The sequence below is a fragment of the Elephas maximus genome, chromosome 15 (assembly GCF_024166365.1).
Source record: "Elephas maximus indicus isolate mEleMax1 chromosome 15, mEleMax1 primary haplotype, whole genome shotgun sequence".
Classification (NCBI taxonomy): Eukaryota; Metazoa; Chordata; class Mammalia; order Proboscidea; family Elephantidae; genus Elephas; species Elephas maximus.
In genome coordinates, this window is record NC_064833.1 from 86,362,314 (window position 1) to 86,384,550 (window position 22,237).

The 22,237-nt window shown below is 40.2% G+C and overlaps 1 protein-coding gene across 1 annotated transcript in view; it reads left to right on the forward strand.

Moving 5' to 3' along the window:
- Positions 1-19,355, forward strand: part of ATP6V1H (ATPase H+ transporting V1 subunit H) — a 132,092-nt gene extending 112,737 nt beyond the window's left edge. Inside the window, exon 14 of the mRNA XM_049853514.1 lies at positions 18,828-19,355. Within this exon, the coding sequence (XP_049709471.1) occupies positions 18,828-18,888 (61 nt within the window). The 3' untranslated portion in view covers positions 18,889-19,355. The remainder of the gene's footprint in view (positions 1-18,827) is intronic.
- The last annotated feature ends 2,882 nt before the right edge of the window (positions 19,356-22,237 follow it).

Genomic DNA, 22,237 nt, shown 5'->3' on the forward strand with positions numbered 1-22,237 from the left:
TTGTTAGTTATGGTTTGTATCCTGTTAAGTGGTTTGTATCCTGTTAAGTTGTTAAGTGCTACGGCTGCTAACCAAAGGGTCAGCAGTTCAAATCTACCATGTGCTCCTTGGAAGCTCTACGGGGCAGTTCTATTCTGTCCTGTAGGGTCGCTATGAGTTGGAATCGACTCGATGGCACTGGGTTTATCCTGTTAATGCCTGTAATGTTGATCCTATTTTTTCTTCTATGAACTTTATAGTTTTGCCTTTATATTTAGGCCTTTGATCCATTTTGAATTAGTTTTTGTGTTTGATGCGAGGTATGGGTCCTGTTCCATTTTTTTGCAGATGGACATCCAGTTGTGCCAGCACCATTTGTTAGAAAGACTGTCTTTTCCCCATTTGGTGGACTTTGGGTCCCTGTGATCAAGATCAGGTGACCGTAGGTGGGTGGATTTACATCTAGGTGTTCAGTTCTGTTCCATTGGTCAGTGTATCAGTCATTGTACCAGTACCAGACTATTTCGAGTACTGTAGCTGCATAGTAGGTTCTGAGGTCAGGTAGTGTGAGTCCTCCTATGTTGTTATTCTTCTTCAGTAGTGCTTTACTTATCGGGGCCTTCTTCCCTTTCCATATAAAGTTAATGATTAGTTTTTCCATCTCTTTAAAGAATGTCGTTGGTATTTGGATCAAGATTGCATTGTATTTGTAAATTGCTTTGGGTAGAATTGTCGTTTTCATGATGTTGAGTCTCCCTATCCATGAGCATGGTATGTTTTTCCATTTGTGTAGATCTCTCTTGGTTTCTTACAGTAGTGTTTTGTAGTTTTCTTTATATAGGTCTTTTACATCCCTGGTTAGATTTATTCATAAGTATTTTAATTTCTTAGTGGCTATTATAAATGATATTATATTCTTGATTTCTTTTTCATCATTCTCTTTATTGGTATATAGGAATCCAACTGATTTTTGTATGTTCATCTTGTATCTTGCTCCTCTGCTGAATCTTTCTATTAGTTCCAGTAGTTTTCCTGTGGAGTCTTCTGGGTTTTCTGTGCATAGTATCATATCATCTACAGATAGGGAAGTTTAATTTTTTCATTACCAATTTGGATGCCCTTTATTTCTTTTTTTGCATTATTGCTTTAGCTAGAACTTTCAGCACAGTGTTAAAATAGGAGTGGTGATAATGGGCATCCTTGTCTTGTTCCTGTTCTCAAGGGGAATGTTTTCAGCCTCTCTCCATTAAGAATTATTTTGGCTGTTAGTTTTCCATAGATGCCCTTTATTGTGTTGAGAAATTTCCCTTCTGTACATATTTTATTGAGAGTTTTTATCAGGATTGAGTGTTGGACTTTGTCAGATGCCTTTTCTGCATCAATTGAGATGATCATGTGATTCTTTTCCTTTCATTTTTGTGGTGGATTACATTGATTGATTTTCTAATGTTGAACCATCCTTGCATACTTGGTATGAATCCCACTTGGTTGTGGTGTATTATTTTTTTTGATATGATGCTGAATTCTATTGGCTAGAATTTTTGAGAACTTTTGCATCTATATTCATGAGAGATACTGGTCTGTAATTTTCTTTTTTTGTTGTGTCTTTGCCTGGTTCTGGTATCAGGGTTATGCTGGCTTCATAGGATGAATTCAGAAGTGTCCCTTCGTTTTCTATGTTCTGAAATAGTTTGAGTGCTACTGGTGTAAGCTCTTCTGAATGTTTTATAGAATTCTCCAGTGATGACATCTGGGCCATGGCTTTTTTTTTGTTGGGAGTTTTTTTTTTTTTTTTTTTAATTACCTTGTCAATTTCTTCTCTTGTTATGGGTCTGTTCAGATTTCAACATCGTTTTATGTTAGTTTGGGTAGATAGTGTGTTTCTAGAAAGTTGTCCATTTCCTCTAGGTTTTCAAGTTTATAGGTTTTCATAATACTCTGTTATGATCCTTTTTATATCAGTTGGGTCTGTTGTAATGTCTCCCGTCTCATTTCTTATTTGGGTTCTTTGTATCCTCTCCTGTTTTTCCTTCTGTCAGTTCGGCCACTGGTTTGTCAATTTTATTGATCCTTTCAGAGAACCAACTTTTGTTTTTTGTTGATTCTATTTTTTTTTTTCTATTCTCTTTCTATTTCATTTATTCCTGCTCTGATCATTATTATTTCCTTTTTCTTCTGGTGGCTGTAGGCTCTTTTTGCTGTTCTCTTTCTATTTGTTTGGGTTGTGCTTTGATTTTGCCCATTCTTTTTTGATGTGTGCATCTATTGCTATAAATAGGCCTCCGAGTACTGCCTTTGCTGTCCCAAAGGTTTGGGTATGATATGTTCCCATTCTCGTTTGATTCTAGGAATTTTTTGATTCCATCTCTGATTTCTTTTATTACCCAGTGGTTTTTAAGCAGGGTGTTAATTCAGTTTCCGTGTAACTTGATTTTTTTTCCTTGCTCTTCCTGTTGTTAATTTCTACCTTGATGGTGTTGTGGTCATAGAAGATACTTTGTATTATCTCAGTGTTTTGGATTTTGTTGAGGGTTGTTCTGGCTTAAGATGTGATCTATTCTGGAGAGCGTTCCATGTGCTTTGGAAAAGAATGTGTAGTTTGCAGCTGTTCAGTGGAGTGTTCTATGTATGTCTGTGAGGTCAAGTTGGCTGATTGTGCCTTTCAGCCCTTAGTATCTTTTTTGAGTTCCTTTCTAGATGTTCTGTCCTTTACTAAGAGTGATGTGTTGAAGTCTGCTATTATTACTGTGGAACTGTCAGTTTCTCTTTTCAGTGTTGTTAAAGTTTGTTTTATGTATTTTGGAGCCATGCCATTGGGTGCATAGATGTTTATTTTGGTTATGTCTACATGACTGATTAATCATTAGATAGTTTTTATGGGTTTAGTGCCTTTCTTTGTCTTTTATGATGGATTTTGTTTTAAAGTCTATTTTATCCGATATTAGTATTTCCACTCATGTTCTTTTTTTGGTAACGGTTTGATATATTTTTTCCCATCTTTTGGTTTTTTATAAATTTACATCTTTGTTTCTGTGGTGTGTCTCTTGTAGAGAGCATATTGATAGATCCTGTTTTTTTATCCAGTCTGTTTACTCTCTGTCTCTTTATGGATGCATTTAGGCCATTTACATACAGTGTAATTATTGATAGGTGTGCGTTTATTGCTGTTATTTTGTAGTGCTTTTTTGTTGTGGTGCTGATATTTTCTTTATTCTCTAACTCTCCTGTGCTAAATTCCTTTTGTTCCTGGATTTTTTTCTTCGTTTGTTTTTACTGAGATTTTATGTTTTCCTTCTTTATTTTGATGAATAGGTTTATTAACTTTCTTTGTGGTTTCCTTGAAATTTACTGTTATCTTCCTAGGTTTGAACCAGTGTATTATTACTTGGTAGCACCTTGCCTTCCTCTCCATTAGAGAGTTCTTTACCTATACTGTTCTGACATTGTCATTTACAGATAAATCTCTCCAGTTTACTGTTGTAATTCTTTTGGTTTTGGATAGTCCTTGAGAGTTCATTTCCTAGGCTGGTATCTGGTTGGTGCAATCTTGCCTCCTAGATTCAGGCTGTGGTCTGCTGTTGTTGTTTGTTTTCAGATTGAAGGACTACCTTTAATAATCCTTATAAATTTGATTTGGTTTCTACATATTCCCTTAATTTCTGTTTATCTGGAAATGTCCTAATTTCACCATCATATTCGAACAAGAGTTTTGCAGGATATGTTATTCTCATTTGGAAATTTTTGTCTTTCAAGGTTTTACATGTCATCCCGTTGCTTTCTTGCCTGCATGGTTTCTGCTGAATAATCAGAGCTTAGTCCTATTGTTTCCCCTCACTTTTCGTTTTTCTCGAGCTACTTTCAAGATTCTTTGGTTTAGTGAGTGTGATTATGATATGCCTTGGTGATTTTCTTTTGGGGTCTGTCCTATATGGGGTTCGTTGAACTTCTTGGATGGTCACCTTTTCATCTTTCCTGATATTAGGGAAGTTTTCTGTCAGCAATCCTTCAGTGATCCTTTTTGTGTTTTCCATTTTATTTCCATTCTGGAACTCCGATCACTTGCAGATTTTTGCTTTTGATTGTATCCCACGTAATTCTCAGTGTTTCTTCATTTTTCTTCATTCTTTTTCTGATTTTTCCTCTAACAAAGTTGTATGCAGGTGTTTGTCTTCTATTTTGCTGATCCCGTTTTCCATTGTTTCAGACGCACTTCTCAGCCCTTCTGTGACACTGACCATTTTTGAAATCTTGTTGTTCACCTTTTGGATTTTTAATTGTTGTTGTTGTGTAATTTCTAATTGTGAGCTTTTGGCATTTTGTTCCTGTATTATTTTCCTGAATTCTTCCTCTTTTTTGCCTGTAATTTTTATGAATTTGTCTGTTTTTTTCAATGAATTTTTCTATTTTTTCCTCATTTCTCTCTACTTTTTGCTGCAACTCTTGGATAACTGAACATTCAAGAGTTGAATTCTGTTTCAGGTAGTTCTAGTGCCATTTTTTCTACTGGAATGTCATCTTTGTTTTATTTTAGATCCCTCCTGGAACCATCCTGTCTTGTGTTTTTTAATATGTTTTGATATTTTCTCCTGTCTTCAGGGCATTCAGTAGTTATTTTCTTCGTTTATTTATTGTAGGTCTGTGTGCTCTTTTCTGTTTGTGCATCTGTGGGCAGGATGCTTTTCACCTCCTTGTCCAATGGGTAGGGTCTGTCCCTCAGCTATGGTGCAGCAGGTCAGGTCCAGCTGAAGGGGAGAGGTTGGGATGGATAGTTTGTGGCTCCTACCAGGGCTGACAGAGCTGGCCATGAATCAGTGCAGGGAAGGTTGTGGTAGGCCATGCCAGTTCTGCTTGGGGGTATGATGTTCAGCACACAAGGTAGGTAGGCAGGAAGGGGAGGGAGTAGGTTGTGAATGTGTGGAGCTAAGATGGGTGTGGGAAAGGAGAGACAGAGGAGAGAAACAGGAGCCAGAAACAAAGAAAAAAAAGAAACAGACAAAAAGTGCTAAGGGGAGCTTGCTATTGGAGTGGAGAGATGAGAAACTGAGGAGTGGAGAAATAGAAAAACAAGAAAAATAAAATAAAAGAAATAAAAATTATATTAAAAAAAAAAGCCACCAGAGATCCCACCGATGTGGCTATGAAGACTGGGGAAGTGGCTCTCAGTCCGTGCAGTACACCCTGGCTAGAAGGGGCTCCCAAGCCACGAGAAGAAAAGGAAACAAGGAAACAAAGCAAAACAAAGAAAAATGGAAGTGCCCCCATTGATTCCCACGGACACTACTGCACAGACCAGGCAAGTGGCTCCCAAGCTGGACAGTGTAGCCTGGCTTGAAAGGACTCCCAAGCCACAAAAAGAAAACAAACAAAAGACAAAAAAAGGCCTTGGGGATCCCACCAGCATTGTAGCGCTGACCGAGGAAGCAATTCCCCAGCTTAGTGGCGCTTCACAGCCTTTCAGGAAGAAACAAAGCTGGCACGGGGAGCCAGGTGTTCACGAGAAAGGAGGGGGGTGGTAGTGTGAGGTAGCAGGGGATCCAATAGAATGGAAAAAAGTAACACCAGCAACAAAGAAATGGCACTGATGGAGCCAGTCAGCATGGGCAGGATGAATCCAAGCGGCACAGGGCTGGATCCGGTGCCTCCCAGCCAAGAGACTGCACCTGGTGGGAAACAGGAGGCCGAGCCGGGGGAAGAAGGGTGGGAGGTGGGAAAGTGTATATCACTGGTTACGGGGTGCTCTGTATCCTGCTGGGGGCTCCATGAAGCTGCTTTCCCATACCCCTTGTTTGCTGACCTCTTGTATGGATGGGACAAATCCAAGCAGCACGGACCCTGCTCTTCTTGGCCAGCTGAGCAACCTAAGCCAGCTATGAAGCAGGGGAGGTCAAGCAGGGAGGAGAAGGATGGGGGTGGTGGGAAAGCATGTATCGCCGGTTACCAGGTGCTGTATCTCCTGCTGGAAGCTCTGTGAAGCGGCTTTCCTGGACTCCCTGTCCGCCAATCTCTGACAGGGAACCAGGAGGGCGAATCTCTGATGCGTCAGCTGGTAGAGGACCTCTGCTCGTATCTCTCCTTGCTGTCTATTCTCTGTCAGTTTCTTATTCTATTTGGTGCTTGGCTGAGCTCTTTATCTCTTTACTTGTCGCTTAGGGCCCCAGGACTGACATTTGTCTCTATTTTACTTGGTTTTTTGGGTCTTTGCTGGGGAGGGATGGCATGGTGCTCCTGTCTGTAGCGCTGTGTTCGCTCCACCTCCCTCAAGGATGTTTTTTTATGATAGACCTTGTAATGCTATTAGAAAAATATTTCCTGGTTGAGCTTTTCACTAGACCTTAGCACTAGGGGTTTTACTTGATATATCCAGAGTTCGTGTTCTCCCTTGTTAATACATTTGAAGAAAGTTAATCATAAGGTTTGTAAATTACTGCAGACATTTGTTTTCTTCTGCTTTTAGATGTATAAGTGATGAGATGTCTTGTGTGATAAGATGATAATATATTCATGGTTAGTATATTAGTAAAATATTTAACATGATTTTGAGACTTTTTTTGTCAGATTTTGTTCTGCCAACCTAAGAAGATTGTGTGCATGCACCCCTGTTTTTTTCAAAGATCTTTTTTGCATATCCTTTTATTTAAAATCAAATATATCCAGTTTATCATCTCCTGACATCCTACAATTTTCCTTCTTTTCTTCCAAAAAGTTTAAATTATTTTTAACTAAAAATATGTGTTCTTATGTATTAACATTTTTTATAAAATTGAAGGGATGGTAAAAAATCTTTGCAGTATTTTTTATAGATTGTCAGGAGAAGCTGTACATGTAGCCAAGAAGTAATGTAAATGATAAAATTGTAGAGACAGTTAGCCGTTAAGAGGTTCCACCAGAACAAAGCAGGAATGTAACTGGCCACTGCTGGTGAGACAGAACCTTAGTAAACTAAGGCCTAAATGTCCTTTTTTTCTTGCTTGCTTTTTATCTTTGTCAGGAATGGTTTGTTTGCAAGAAACAAAAACCTGTGAAAGCTAGGTTAAACATAAGGAGGTCTATCTATTATAAGGGATCGTGAAGACGGCGCACGACCTGGCAGTGCTTCATTCTGTTGCACGTGGGATCGCTGTCAGAGTCGACTTGATGGCAACTAACAACAACATTATAGGGTACTACTGGGGAGTTCACACTGTCCCATAGAAACTGGGAGCCCAAGGCTGGCAGGAATCATGGCAGCATGTCTGTCCCACTCCCTTTCCCTTTGGGGTACCATGTTTCTCATCTCTGTAGCCTGTCTGCTTTCCCCCTTTTTATAGACTGCCTTTTCTGCCCAAGACTGTCCTGGTTGCTCCAGAGGGCAGCCTAAACTTCTGTATCTTCATGGTTTTCTTGCTTTGGTTTCCCCACTTATTGAGCATCCAGATTCCAAATTCCAGGAGGGAAGCTGCTCATCGGCCAGTTGTCTCTCCTTTACATAGTAAGCTGAAGCTCAGGCAGTAGGTAAGGTTACCTAGGCGGGTAGAGTTGCCTAGGCCCCTCTCCTTCATCAGCGGCTTGAAGGTACTTCCGAAGAATTGAGTGTGGGCTTGGCCACCCTTTCTTCCTCCTTGCTCCCAAAATATCAACTGCACTCTTCTCTGGCTCTAATAATTTGAAAGATACAAAGTATAGCTTAAAAAAATTAAGTTGTACTTAAAAAATTAAGTTAGACTTACGAGGGATGTGCTAGAGGGGCCACTGAGGAGGGTGGCTGTTCTGGCCAGAGGTGGTGAGTTTTCATCCCCTGCTGTCAGGTCTCAAGTGGTCAGTTATCAGCAGAACTGGAATCACAGGTACTAACTGTGTGAGTTACCAGTTTATTCAGTCAGGGTGTTTGGAGCCCCTGTTTCATGCCAGGTCCTGTTTTAGGCTTCTGGGAGGTATATTTCTGGTCTCAGGGAGCTTAGAGACTGGTGGAAGAGCTGGCCTAGAGAAAATGAGAGCACCGTGTGCTACATCCTGAGGTAAGACTGGGTGCTGTGTACTCTGGGAAAACAGCGGAGGGACGTTTGACTTTGTCCTTGTGAAATCAGCACTGTCTCTTCCCAGAGGAAGGGCCTCTAAGCCAAGGCCTTGAGTAGAAGTTGACCCATGTGAAGAAGGCAGAGAAAGCACATAGAAAAGCCTCTCTCCAGGGTCCTGGGGGGCGGGTCTCTTGTGCTCTGCTGGCTCTTAGTGCATAGGCAGTGCCTGGCTCAGAGTAGCACCTGGTGAACATGTAGAGTGAGTGATGCTGCTAGGAGGGGAAACCCGGAATGAAGAGTTACTGCTCAGCACTCAGTCGCCTGGAGCAGCAGCAGCCAGTGGACGTACAGTGCAAGCCACACATGATATTTCAGATTTTTTGGTAGCTGCATTTAAAAAAGTAAAAAGAGGCAGTGAAGCTAATTTTAATAATATATTTAACTCAACATATCTATATTATTTTAACAAGTAATTGGTAAATGTAGCATCATTGTATCGTGGTATTCAGTAAGGTGTACTTGGGGGCCCTAGTACCCCCTCCCTGAACAGAGTAATTAGGTTCTTCTTAAGGAGATACTGTCCGGGCTCTGGTTTGGCGTGCAAGTGGCACTGCTGTGGGACTCGTCCATCCTCTGCCGCTTCTCCCTGTTCCCATTCTCAGTGCCTATTGTTTACCGTCCTGATCATTCTTTTCTTTTTTTCTTAAACCCTCGCTATTTCTCTCTTGATTGAAACCAGCACATCTGCAGTTTGCTTAGGGATTAGATTTTTTTCTTTAATTTGTGATCTCTCATCTCTCGTTCCTTCCACCCACTGGCCTTGTGCAGGATGACTGGCTGTGTGTAGATCTTCCTGCCAGTCAGACACCTCTGTCACGTGATCATGGGATCAGATGGAGCCTCCCCAGAGGTTGATGGTCTAGCCTGTCATTCTTTTTGGTTCATTTAAGCATTGTCTGCTGCTCTTTGTTCTTTCTGCTGCTCTTTGTTCTTTTTTGATGGAAGAAGATGCATTTCCACCTCTGTTTCCTAAGTTGACTTGAAGTTCGTTGTTGTGTGCTGTCAAGTTGATTCCAACTCACGGTGACCCTGTATAACAGAGTAGAACTGCCCCCTAGTGTTTCCTAGGCTATAATCTTTACAGAAGCAAATCTCCAGATCCTTCCTTCTGTAGAGCTGCTGGTGGGTTCGAACCCCTGGTCAGCAGCGGAGCACTTAACCATTGCTTCTCTAGGGCTCCTTAACTTGAGGTTTAGAGTGATGATTTCGTTGTTGCCAAAAGGGAAAGTGACTTACTTTCTAGGAGTTAAGAAAATGACTTCTGAGGAAAACTTAACTCTTGCCTGACTCATAAGTGCTACAAATTAAGGATCTTCTCAAACCTTTTTAGGAGAAGGCAGAATATGAGTGATAAGCGTTTTAACCAGGTAAATATAGCTTTCATCATAAACTCTTGCCTGACTCATAAGTGCTACAAATTAAGGATCTTCTCAAACCTTTTTAGGAGAAGGCAGAATATGAGTGATAAGCGTTTTAACCAGGTAAATATAGCTTTCATCATAACCTTGAAATTTTACAGATTAATACTGTTTTCTTCTGTTTTTGTATCTTGGTTTTTTAAATCATGCTGGTAGTTTCCATCTCATTTAATCACTTGTTTTTATTTCCATTTAATGACAGAAAAAGTTATATTATTTGTAAGTATAAAATTATTTATATAAATTATTATATAACTATAACCAAAAACCAAACCAAACCCATTGCCATCGAGTCGATTCCAACTCATAGTGACCCTTTATATATATAATTACATAATTATAAATTATATTATAAATTGCATTATAATTATTTAAATAATATCTATATTGTTTCAGTTAATAAATCAGGAGAAGTGGTATAACTACTTTAATAGTTTAATTTCTTAAATATTTCAAACATCAACAGTTTTTGGCAATAATTATGCTATAATTATGCTCAGGGGCATGAGTGGGAATTAGAGAAAGGGGCAACAAATGTTAGATGAGCTCTTGATGGAGATTCTCAGCACTGCTGTGTGTGGAAACTACCCATGGAGGAAAAGTTCCAGAATTGTAGTATGAACAAAATCAGAACACTGCTGCGGTCTGTCTGGATTTATCTAAACTTGTAGGTGAATGGCTGCCTAAGCGTATTTTAAACCCCAGGTTGGTTCATCTAGTCACATACATTTGCATTAAAGCTGTGTCTGCCTAGTATTGACACGTGCCAAAAAAAAACCAAACCCGTTGTTTTCTAGTGAATTCTGACTCATGGCAACCCTTTAGGGTTTCCAAGGAGTGCCTGGTGGATTCGAACTGCCAGCCATTTGGTTAGCAGCCGAACACTTAACCACTGTGCCACCAGGGCTCTAGTGCTAACAAAGACAGTAGCAAATTCCATGCAGACCATTGATTATGAGGATCTCTACTAAGAAAGCCGGGACCGTGGGTAGAAGAGGATAGAATGGATTTGGCATATTGAGGAGATGGACTCTCCAAGACATGGAGACCAGTTAGAGTGGAGGAGAGAGAGGAGCGCAGTGACTCCCAGGTAGAAATTGATATTCTTAGTTGCTAAACAAAATCAGCCAATCAGATGAGCAAATCAACCAACTAGAAGCCTCTTGTCTCCTTGTATATAGTGTGTAAAAGTTAAGGATAATTTGCATTGTTCCTTAAACTTAAATAAACAGCTCTGAGACTCCTATTTCAGGTGATTGTAAATTCATATTGGAGGAACTAGCAATCAACAACATGTTTTGGTTTATTTTAGTTTTTGCATATCTCATGGACCTCGCCAGATAGAGCACAGAGAAATCAAATAGACTACATCTGTGGAAAGGGACAATGGAAAAGCTTGATATCATCAGTCAGAACAAGGCCAGGGACCGACTGTGGAATAGACCATCAATTGCTCATATGCAAGTTCAAGGTGAAACTGAAGAAAATCAGAGCAGGTCCACGAAAGCCAAAATAAGACCTTGAGTATATCCCACCTGAATTTAGAGACCATCTGAAGAACAGATTTGACGCATGAACACTGGTGACTGAAGACCGGACGAGTTGTGAAAGAACACCATAAGTGAAGAAAGCCATACGTCATTGAAAAGACAGGAAAGAAGATGGATGTCGGAGGAGACTCTGAAACTTGCTCTTGAGCCTCGAGAAGCTAAAGCAAAAGGAAGAATTGATGAAGTAAAAGAACTGAACAGAAGATTTCAAAGGGCCTCTCGAGAAGACAATGTAAAGTTTTACAATGACATGTGCAAAGAGCTGGAGATGGAAAACCAAAAGGGAAGAACACCCTTGGCGTTTCTCAAGCTGAAAGAACTGAAGAAAAAATTCAAGCCTCGAGTTGCCATAGTGAAGGATTCCATGGGGAAAATATTAAATGACGCAGGAAGCATCAAAAGAAGATGGAAGGAATACACAGAGTCATTATACCAAAAAGAATTAGTCAATATTCAACCATTTCAAGAGGTGGCATATGATCAGGAACCAATGGTACTGAAGGAAGAAGTCCAAGCTGCTCTGAAGGCATTGGCGAAAAACAAGGCTCCAGGAATTGATGGAATATCAATTGAGATGTTTCAACAAACAGGTGCAGCGCTGGAGGTGCTCACACCTCTGTGACAAGAAATATGGAAGACAGCTTCCTGGCCAAGTGACTGGAAGAGATCCATATTTATGCCTATTCCCAAGGAAGGTGATCCAACCGAATGTGGAAATTATAGGACAATATCATCAGTATCACATGCAAGCAAAATTTTGCTAAACATCATTCAAAAATGGCTGCAGCAGTATATCGACAAAAATTCAGGTCGGTTTCAGAAGAGGACGTGGAACCAGGGATATCGTTGCTGATGTCAGATGGATCCTGGCTGAAAGCAGAGAATACCAGAAGGATTTTTACCCGTGTTTTATTGACTGTGCAAAGGCATTCGACTGTAGTGATCATAACAAACTATGGATAACAGTGCGAAGAATGGGAATTCCAGAACACTTAATTGTGCTCATGAGGAACCTTTACATAGATCAAGAGGCAGTTGTTTGGACAGAACAAGGGGATACTGATTGGTTTAAAGTCAGGAAAGGTATGCGTCAGGGTTGTATTCTTTCACCATACCTATTAGATCTGTATGCTGAGCAAATAATCTGAGAAGCTGGACTATATGAAAAAGAATTCTCAGTCAGAACAAGGCCAGTCGGTCCCTGGCCTTGTTCTGACTGAGAATTCCTCAGGATTGGAGGAGGACTCATTAACAACCTGCGTTATGCAGATGACACAACCCTGCTTGCTGAAAGTGAAGAGGACTTGATGCACTTACTAATGAAGATCAAAGACCACAGCCTTCAGTACGGATTACACCTCAACATAAAGAAAACACAAATCCTCACAACTGGGCCAATGAGCAACATCATGTTAAAGGAGAAAAGATTGAAGTTGTCAAGGATTTCATTTTACTTGGATCCACAATCAACAGCCATGGAAGCAGCAGTCAAGAAATCAAAAGACACATTGCACTGGGTAAATCTGCTGCAGAGGGCCTCTTTAAAGTGTTGAAGAGCAAAGATGTCATCTTGAAGACTAAGGTGCGCTTGACCCAAGCCATGGTATTTGCAATCACATCACATGCATGTGAAAGCTGGACAGTGAATAAGGAAGACAAAAGAAGAATTGATGCCTTTGAATTGTGGTGTTGGCAAAGAATATTGAATATACCATGGACTGCCAGGGGAACAAATAAATCTGCCTTGGAAGAAGTACAACCAGAATGCTCCTTAGAAGCAAAGATGGCTAAACTGCGTCTTACATACTTGGGACATGTTGTCAGGAGGGATCAGTCCCTGGAGAAGGACATCATGCTTGGCAGAGTACAGGGTCAGCGGAAAAGAGGAAGACCTTCAACGAGGTAGATGGACAGTGGCTGCAGCAATGGGCTCAAGCATAACAACAATCGTAATGATGGCTCAGGACCAGGCAGTTTTTCATTCTGTTGTGCATAGGGTCGCTATGAGTCGGAGCTGACTCGACAGCACCTAACAACCACCACCACGTGGGGAAATGAGTAGGAGATCGTCTAAGCTTAACAATAAAGCTGATTTAATTCACTTTCATTACATATCATTAAAGCATTGAATGAGCCTTCTAAAACGTTATTTCTTCGCTGTCCATTTAGTCAAGCTTTCTTGTGTTATACGCAGACTCTAGTTAAAAGTAATTTTAAATTTTATGTGAGTAATTCTGGCAGTAATGGACTGGCTTAGATTATGGGGTAGTTGGTAGGCTTACTGCTGGTATATGGGGAGAATAACTTCGTTATTGTGAATTCTGCATAAATTGCTTTTTTAATATACTGTTTGTTTTAATATACTCTTTTTTAATATACTGCAGTTGCTTTTAAAATGTGCTTTTAGTTTCTTAGGACCACAAATAATAAAAATAGACTGTACTTTTAGAATCACTGGCCTCTTTTTTTTTTAATTCCAGGGGTCACCTCTTTATGGATACTGCTAATCTGTTAATCTTTGAATTTAGATGCTTCTGGAAAATGAAGTGGCTAATGATTATGCGAAATACACTTGAGAAAATAAATTGAGGATTCACACTGTGATGTTCTTAAACTCTTCATTCTCACTGCTGTGCAGTAATACAGCTCCAGCCAGTGAGAGGCAGAATGTGCTATGAGCAGTACTGTGTGGTAATAAACACTGAGCTTTAACATCTGACAGACTTGGGGACACACACTGTCCCCGCCACTGACTAGTTATCATAACCTCACAGCACAGTGCTGGTCCAGGGTGTTAGTCTCTGCATTTTCTAGGAGACAGTTTGACGGTATGCACTTTGGTGATTTAAAGATTTTCCTGTGAATTTGGTGCAGATGAAAGAGACCACCATGATTTGTACATGATTCAGTTGTTACTTAGGAAAATCAGTTTATAAAAATAAAATTTGCTTTGTTGTATATGTTACTCAAAATCATGATAAAATGTGGAGGAATCACTCTTAATTTATAACTTAACCATAGTGAGTCAGCATGAAAGAAAACAGGACTGTGTAAAATTATTTAAAATTTATTTTTTCTCCTTACCAAATATAAATCTGTATTGTAGACCACTGTGAAATTCACATTTTCTAGGGTATTTTTATATATTCAGAGAAGAATGTTTATGATTTATATTATGCCCACTTGTTTTCTAAAACAGGACAGGTAAAGGTTCAGAGGAATGTTGTATAATTTTGACTTTCTTGTGGTTTTAGTAATAATTATGATAAACTTGGGGGAAGAAGCAGGATATAGAATTCCATCTACATTATGATTCAGTTACAAAGAATTACACACTGAAAGAAGATTAAATAATATAAAAATGGTAGTAATTGTGGGTTTTCTACCAAACTTACTGGCAGGCAATGCAAAAGGAAAATGAGGAAGATTGTCGTTTTCATTGATATGCATGTCAGGAGAAATATCCACTTTTTTCCTGGTGCTAAATGATACAGGAGAAGCTACCTTGTGGTTTCTCGTATAAACACATCCAACAGCATCAGAGTTAGTGTCTTCCTCAAAGGTTTTAAAGAAAGAACAGAACCACCCTCAGTATACGGTGAAGGCATGGCACTTAATGACAATATGGCGAAGGCCTTGCTGCTATGTATTCTAAGAGTTCATTTAACTCAGGCAAGAGCTCTCTGGTGGTCTTGCTTCTAGCACAGTAGGGCCTGGGCAGTGAAGGCCGTCGTTAGACTATTGCTGTCACACTTTGGGAATTGGATTCGTGCTGATCCTCAGCACACAGTTAGCAACAAAGGCGGGATTAGCTCACTGTGCTGCTGGCTTAGTGCAGTTAGGGTTAAAGATAAAGAAAACGATTAAAGTTCTCAAATTCTGCCTCTTAGGTAGTTAGAAGCAGAGACTTAATGGTAAACTGCTGTAGGTTGCTGATAGAAATTGGGCACCTTTTGAGTGAATTATAAATCGAATTTTTGTTGGATTGATCTTCATGTATAGAGAGAAAGACTTAATCAGTACTTAGATTTAATTTATTTAAATTGTCTCTATAGATACATTATAATCCTCTGAATTAAGGTCCATAATAGCTTTCCTTTTGTCTGACACTAATAAAGCGTTAACCTGAGGCAGTTGTTCACACTCACTTAATTGGGTTTTCTAACCTGTGTCTTTGTAGACTCCTCTCAGTGGCCATGCAGCCTGATAGAGGAAGGAGATGGGGTCAGAGCCCCATCACAACATTTGCTCACTTTGCCCTTGAGCAATTTATTTGAGTTTTTGGAGGCTCTGCTCCCTCACGTCCAGGGGTGCTATAAGTACTAAAGAGGAATACCTGTTAGTGAAGTTCTCTCACAGCCTGTAGCAGAGTGTGGCACCTTAGTGACCACGCACTGTCCTTGGCACCAGGCACTTGTGTGTGCCTGCCATCACAGAGTTCAGAGGCAGGTGTGGCTCCCAGGTTTGGGGATTTTTTTTTTTACTATGTCTTGTCATTGGGCAGGTTCAAAGGAGTAAATTTTCTTCAAGCTCTGTATAGACTAAATCTTTTTCCATATTACTGTATCTTTTCTAGTTGACTCATGTGTGTTAGTTTCCTAGGTTGGCCGTAATGATTACAAATTAGATGGCTAATAATGAGAATTTATTCTTTCACAGTTGTGGAGTTTAGAAGTCTGAAATCGAGGTGCTTCACTGAAGGCTCAGGGGAAGATTGTTCCTTGTCTCTTCAGCTTCTGGTGGATCCTGGGGTTCCTTGACCTCTGGCAGCATCACTCCAATCTCTGCTTTCATCTTCACATGGCCGCCTTCCCTGTATCTGTGTCTCTTCTCTTTTTATAAGAATACCAGTCTTGCTCACCCGAATGACCTCATCTTAACTTAATCACATTTTCAAAGACTCTATTTCCAAACAAGGTCACATCCACAGGTGGAGGGGCTAGGACTTCAGCATACCTTCTAGGGGGACACAGTTTAACACATTAACACTGTGTTTCCGCTCCTTCTGATCTTTTAACAACCCACATCCCATAACAAACATAGCACTTTCAAGAAAGCCTGAGGAGGATATTTGATTCTTCTTTCCACGGGTCCCAGCTGGGCTCTTCTGGTGGCTTTTGGCGTTTGTGACCTATAGTGTTACAATTGACCTCAAAAAAAGTAATTCTGTCTGGGGCTCTTGACATGTGAGAGCTCCCAGTTGGACACTTAACGTGTATGTGTGTCCTTCCCCCAAATCCTAAATTACATAAACTCTGGTCAGCGGACTAAGGACAAAAGGCCCTGGTTTCTCTACAAGCCAAGCATCAAGGTAATGAGGAAGCAGTGCATGTCTCTGGGCTATCTGCTGTGTAGGAAAAATACAGGTGTGGGAGAGGACATTACCCATAATAGGTATCTTTGGGCAGGAAAACAAAGGAGCGGAACATGGGAGGGGAGGAACCACAGCACCGTTCTGTTGCAGTATCCTCCTACGTTGCACCTACTCCAAGAGTGTCTTTTTGTGAAGAAATCAGTTCTCCCTCCCTGCCCCTCTCTTGAAGGATTCCCCGTTGTCCCGTAAATATTAGTTAAGTCTGGTGAGAACCACCCTTCACATCTCTGGGGAGGATGGAGCTGTCGGGACCCCTCTGGTCCCTTAGTCGTTGACAGCACTGAGTCAGGGAGGCTTGGACATGTTCTCGGCAAGTTGTCTTGGAAATTAACATTGAGAATATGGTCCTTGACATTAGCCCATTATTGAAAGAGCCACAGCCTCTTGTAATTGAAGGTAGCATGGTACACCTTAAACATGGTTTCTAAAGAATCACACTACACAGAATAACATTCAGCATTGGAATATTTGAAGACCCTATTGAAATGAAGCGTACCTAGTTTTAGGCTTAAATCCTTGAGTATATGTGGGGAATATATATCTATATGTGTGTGTGTGTGTGTGTGTGTGTGTGTGTAGGAAACCCTGGTGGTGTAGTGGTTAAGAACTACGTCTGCTAACCAAAAGGTTGGCAGTTCAAATCCACCAGGTGCTCCTTGGAAACTGGGGCAGTTCTACTCTGTCCTCTGTCCTCGAGAGCAACAGATTTGATTTATATACATATATATACACACAGGCATATACGTATGTACGTATGAATACGTATGTGTGTATATATATATAATTTAAGACCTGGAAAATTTGTAGTAAATATTAATCTCCTTCCCTACCCGCCAGCCCCTCCCAAAAAATAAATAACAGACAGCTGCAGCTGCTCTCTGGTTGCAGTCTGCTTCTGGAGTGGCAGCATTAACAGTGACCATACACTCTTTCTTTCTGTCTAACAAAATTTATAGGATGGCTTCCCTTTTAGCCTTTGCATAAATTAGAACTATTTACTTAACTGTTGATTTGGAAATAAGATCACCATTGTCTAAATCACTCCTAGTTAAAACAAGCATCTCTTTAATGTGACATCCAGAATTAATGAGAATTTTCTCCTAAGGATAAAAAGACTGTCTTCATACCAATAGGGGGTTTTGGTCGGTCCCCCAGTATTTCAGTCCTGGTCCAGCTTCTTAAGCTCCCAGGAGGTCCCGGGTTAGATGGACACCTCAGCCCCTGGGCCCTCTGCCACTGCTTTCCAATTCAGAATGCCGCTTTCCTCTCTGGTTCTTGATTGGACTAAGGCTGTGATATGCAGAGGACACAGCAGGGCAAATGAGTCAAACCCATCAGTTGGGTCTGGTGGCACCCAAGGACTGTTTCCAGGGAATGCACAGACAGGAGCTGTTGGATGACCTCTTGATGGGGGGGCGACACTGACAGAGTCTGCCCACCGCCCATCAGGCTGCACCCAGGTGCCTCCCTGCATCAGCTTCCTCAGCCTGGCAATGACCTTGTGAAGGTGTTTTTGACCAGGCACCTGACCCCAGAGATGTCAGGTGACCTCTTGAGCCCACACATCTAAGAAGTGGTGGAGCTGGGGTGGGAACCCAAGTCTCTGTTCAAAAACTCACGTGGTTTTTCTTTGTTGTTTTTATAGGAAGGACTTTTATTGCCATTATTAGTTGATTCCAAAACAAAGGTTTGGGCAACTCCTTCACAGAAAAGTGGGGAAATGATTGTTTTGTCCTGGGATTAACAGGCGTCCCTGTAGTTAATGCGGAGCTAAACATACACATATTGAGGGCACATGCTCAGTTTCTTTTTTTACGGAAGGAGAATGTGTCTAAAAAGTGGGCCCTCAGCCCCAGTTGTCGCATCTGTGAAGTGAGGGCAGCGCCACTTGGTTCTGTGACTCTTCTGTGGGTTAAATACGACTCTTCGTGACGACTTTCAGGAACGCCTGTGGAAGATACAGAGAGCCCCTCTGAGTGTTGTGATTCTTGGTGTCATCTCAGTGACTAGGTTTGTGTGCTTTTGTAATTTACCCCAGGGTGAAGATGCTTATATTCACCACGTCAGATTTGTTTGTCATGTGTCAGTCCACTTACTTGGAATAATACATTCATTTTTTAACTTCTTGGATTGCAAATGAGGCAGCAGCAGTACCCAAGACCTTTTACCTGAACAGGAAGGTAGACCTTACTGGAGAAATGGTCCGTCTGTGGTTAACCATGTATGCGTGCAGGATAGGCCGTACATAGGAGGACTCCACTTAGCATTCATAAAACATAGGTGCTTTTGAAATGTGGAAGGGTTTGATTTTCTAGGGCTGTTGGTTTTATTATGTCTACTGAAATATATTTTTTAGATATTTAAGTGTATATGACAGTATATACTATGCAGTTTTGAAAGAGATTCTTATTTAAATTCTAATTTATCTCATTATTTTACTTCTATGTTTCAGGGAATATCTTGGCAAACAGCTACAATCTGAGCAGCCTCAGACAGCTGCTGCCCGAAGCTGAACTCTGCTCCTGTCTTTAAATTTCCAGCTTTCCCATTTTACCTGTGACCGCGTACCTGGAGTGGAAATCTCAGTATTTAGGGTCAAGAATAAATAATTTTAAATTTTACTTGTAGTTTTCTTCTGTTGTATAGCTTTTTCCAGTGCCAATTTCAATAAAAGTGTTTGCCCATTAAATTGTATAAAAGTAGGTGCTTTCTGGGTCCATGGAAAATACTACTGTTATACTGCTTGCAATTTCTGTATTTATTGTTCTCTGGAAATGATTATAATTATTAAAGGATTCTCACTCCAAATACGTCATTTCTCTTGACTTCTTCCTTAGCAACTGTGAACAAAAGTCGCTGGTTTTCCCCGTTCCCAGGCTGGGAAGAGTTGTCATCAAGCAGTGAGTGGCCACAGAACCTTGGAAAATCAGCCACCTGTCTGAATGTCTGTCATCTGTCCGTCTGACGGTCATCTGTCTGTGCATAAACACACATTCCAGCAATCTTCTGCTTTATTAGAGCTAATATTTAGAGAATTTTAAAATTTTAAGTTAATTTTTAATATGATACAGTGGTCCAAAAGATTTGCTGATGGTGCTAGTGAAGAGTTTTACCTTTAGGTTAATTTAATTGATTTCTTATATTTTGGTTCTTGGTTTTTAGTACCTTATTTGTTTGTTTTACTACTTTTTGGCTTAAATAGTGCCAAATAGAGATTTTATTCCAGCCCCTTCTGGAATGGCAGCCCTTTATAGCTTGCTAACATCTCAGCGGTTCAGCAGGGCAGCCATGGTGTGTGCACCCGCCATCTGAGCCCTTCGTTTTTTAACTTCATCAACTGATCTCTGAGTCTTGTTTTTCATTCATTCTCCTTTTCTTTTCATTTTTCATTCCTGGCAGCTCTCTGATATTTGAGTAAATGTCCCGTGGCAAATAAACAATTTGTTTTGGTAAGTTCTTTTTCTCCCATAAAAAGACACTCATAGGCTCCATCTCCTGTATAAGGATCAAAAAGATTGTTTCAGTTTCAAGATAGAGATACTGTGGGGAAAGTTTGTAGAAATGGGGGGTGCTTTTCTTGGTCAGTGGGTTCGTGTGACTTCATGTTTGCCAGAAAAATAGGTAGTCTGATCAAACCAGTATTTTTTTGATGGAACGTTTTACATTTTTAAAGTTGCTTAAACCTAGGTAATTTCACTTTCTAAAACATGGGAAAAATACTAGACAGAATTTTTCTCAGTGGTAATTACGGATCTTGCATTAGCAAGAGAAGTTTTTTGTGTTGATATATTGTGTTTTTTTATGAAGTTACCAGGTTTTTAAGGCACTCAGATTTCTAGAAGTTCCGATAACCAGAAGACTGCAGTCTGCTGAATTTGGTAGGAACACGTGACCTCGTTGATGTCCTCCCTCCTAATTGTCTCATTTAGCACACTCTGCTGTTCTCAGGTAGAAGGCAGTGACAGTCATTCTGCTGGGAACTGCCAGTGCTTTCATGCCCAAGAAGTGCTCTTGTACACTGACAGCAGTGTTCCCCTGTCCTGGTGCTTCCCTCATCATCCCATGTGTTCACCTATCTCTGGACATCTTTCTTTTCTTAAGACTTATTATTTATAACAAAACTTTTTTTTTCTTTGCTTAATGTGTTTGATTAATATCCAATGATTAAATCTTCTTTAATATTTACTATCCCTTACATGATCAATTAAACTTCAGACACACCCCAGAGTGGATTTGTAATCTGACAAACTAAATCCAAGGACTTAACTCTCATATAGATCTTACCAGGCATACATTCAGTAGGAAAAATTCTGGTGAGCATTTTGAAGGATCTTAAACAGAATAGCAAACAGCACAGTACTACACAGTCTGTTATTACGCTTGTATAAACAATGGACACAAAATCATCAGTTTTACAGGATGAGTAATTTCTTCATTTTCTCTGTACTTGTTTTTCTGTCTTCTCTGGTTTCATAAACACTCCCAACCAAGAGGGCCAGGACCTGCCATTTCAGCCCAGCTGAGGTTAATAGATGAAAACTCCAGGTATCACATCTCTGTGGGTAACATCTTTTGGTTGAATTCATGAAGCTGCTAAATGGCAACAAAAACACCTAGAACTGGAAGTCTCGGAGGGAATCCGCAGCTGATGGGGTGCATTTCTTTTTAGGGTCAGTTTTTTTTTTATGTCAATTGACTTTAAAATCCATGCCCTTCAACTTCTAATCAATTAAATTTGTGTTGCTTTGCACCTAGTGGACAAGGGGGTGTCCCATTATCACCCTGAGATAGCCTGCTTAGAATGTGGTATGCCTCCTCCTTTAGCTGCAGTTTTTTTTTCCCTTTCTGTTTTAAAATCCTTTGTATCTCATTGACCGTAAGTCTCAATTTGTCAGAAATAATTTTGCTGTAAGTTGAAATATATTGGGAAAAAATTGGTATAGAATAAAGGTGTTGCTTTATTGAATTTTTTTATTTTTTACTTTTTATCACATAGACTTCCAAGTTTGACAGGAAACCCAACTAAATTAAACCAATTTCTAAAATACCCATTAATTATTTCTAATAAAATTAGCTGGTGCAGGTGTGTTCAGTAATTTTACAAAAAGAAAACTTAGAATTTTCAGATCTTGAGAGGCACACAGGTATTTGCATTACACCAACCCAAAACCCCCATAGCTTGTCGAGTCGGACCCATGGTGACTGTATAGGGTGGAGTAAAACTGTCCATAGGGTTTCCAAGACTGTAATATTTACTGAAGTAGACTGCCATATCTTTCTCCTGTGGAGCTGCTGGTGGGTTCAAATTGCTGACCTTTGGGTTAGCAGCTGAGCTTTTAACCACTGTGCCACCAGGGTTCCTTATTTTTATTAAAAGGTGAATGAAGTCATACCTGGTTTTCTTTGAAAACTTTTTTGGTCTTGTTGACCCTAGTATTTTAAGAGATGCCTGCAAGTAGACTCCCTTTGGCAGGTGAAGCTCGACTCTACATTGCATTCCAGTGGTTGCACCTGGCCAGCCCCAAACCAGAGCTACAGAATATTCCAATTAAAATCTTTTCTTTCTGTTAAGCCACATCGGGATAATTGAGCGAAATTTTCACACAATTAAAATAATTTTGTAACCTCTAGCTGTAGATAACATGTCAAGTCTTGGAAAGCACAGAGCCAAGTTGTGATGGCTTTAATTTGAAAGTTGCTTAAAAGTTTCTCTGTTCTTATTCTTTTGTCTTTGAAAATAGAGAATATTTTAGAGTAAATTTTGGAACCACTCAGTAGGTGGCAATGTTACTTTCCAGGTCTGAACCTTATGATGACATCAATGTTTAGTCTGAATTTTTTTTTTCTTGTACAAAATGTTCT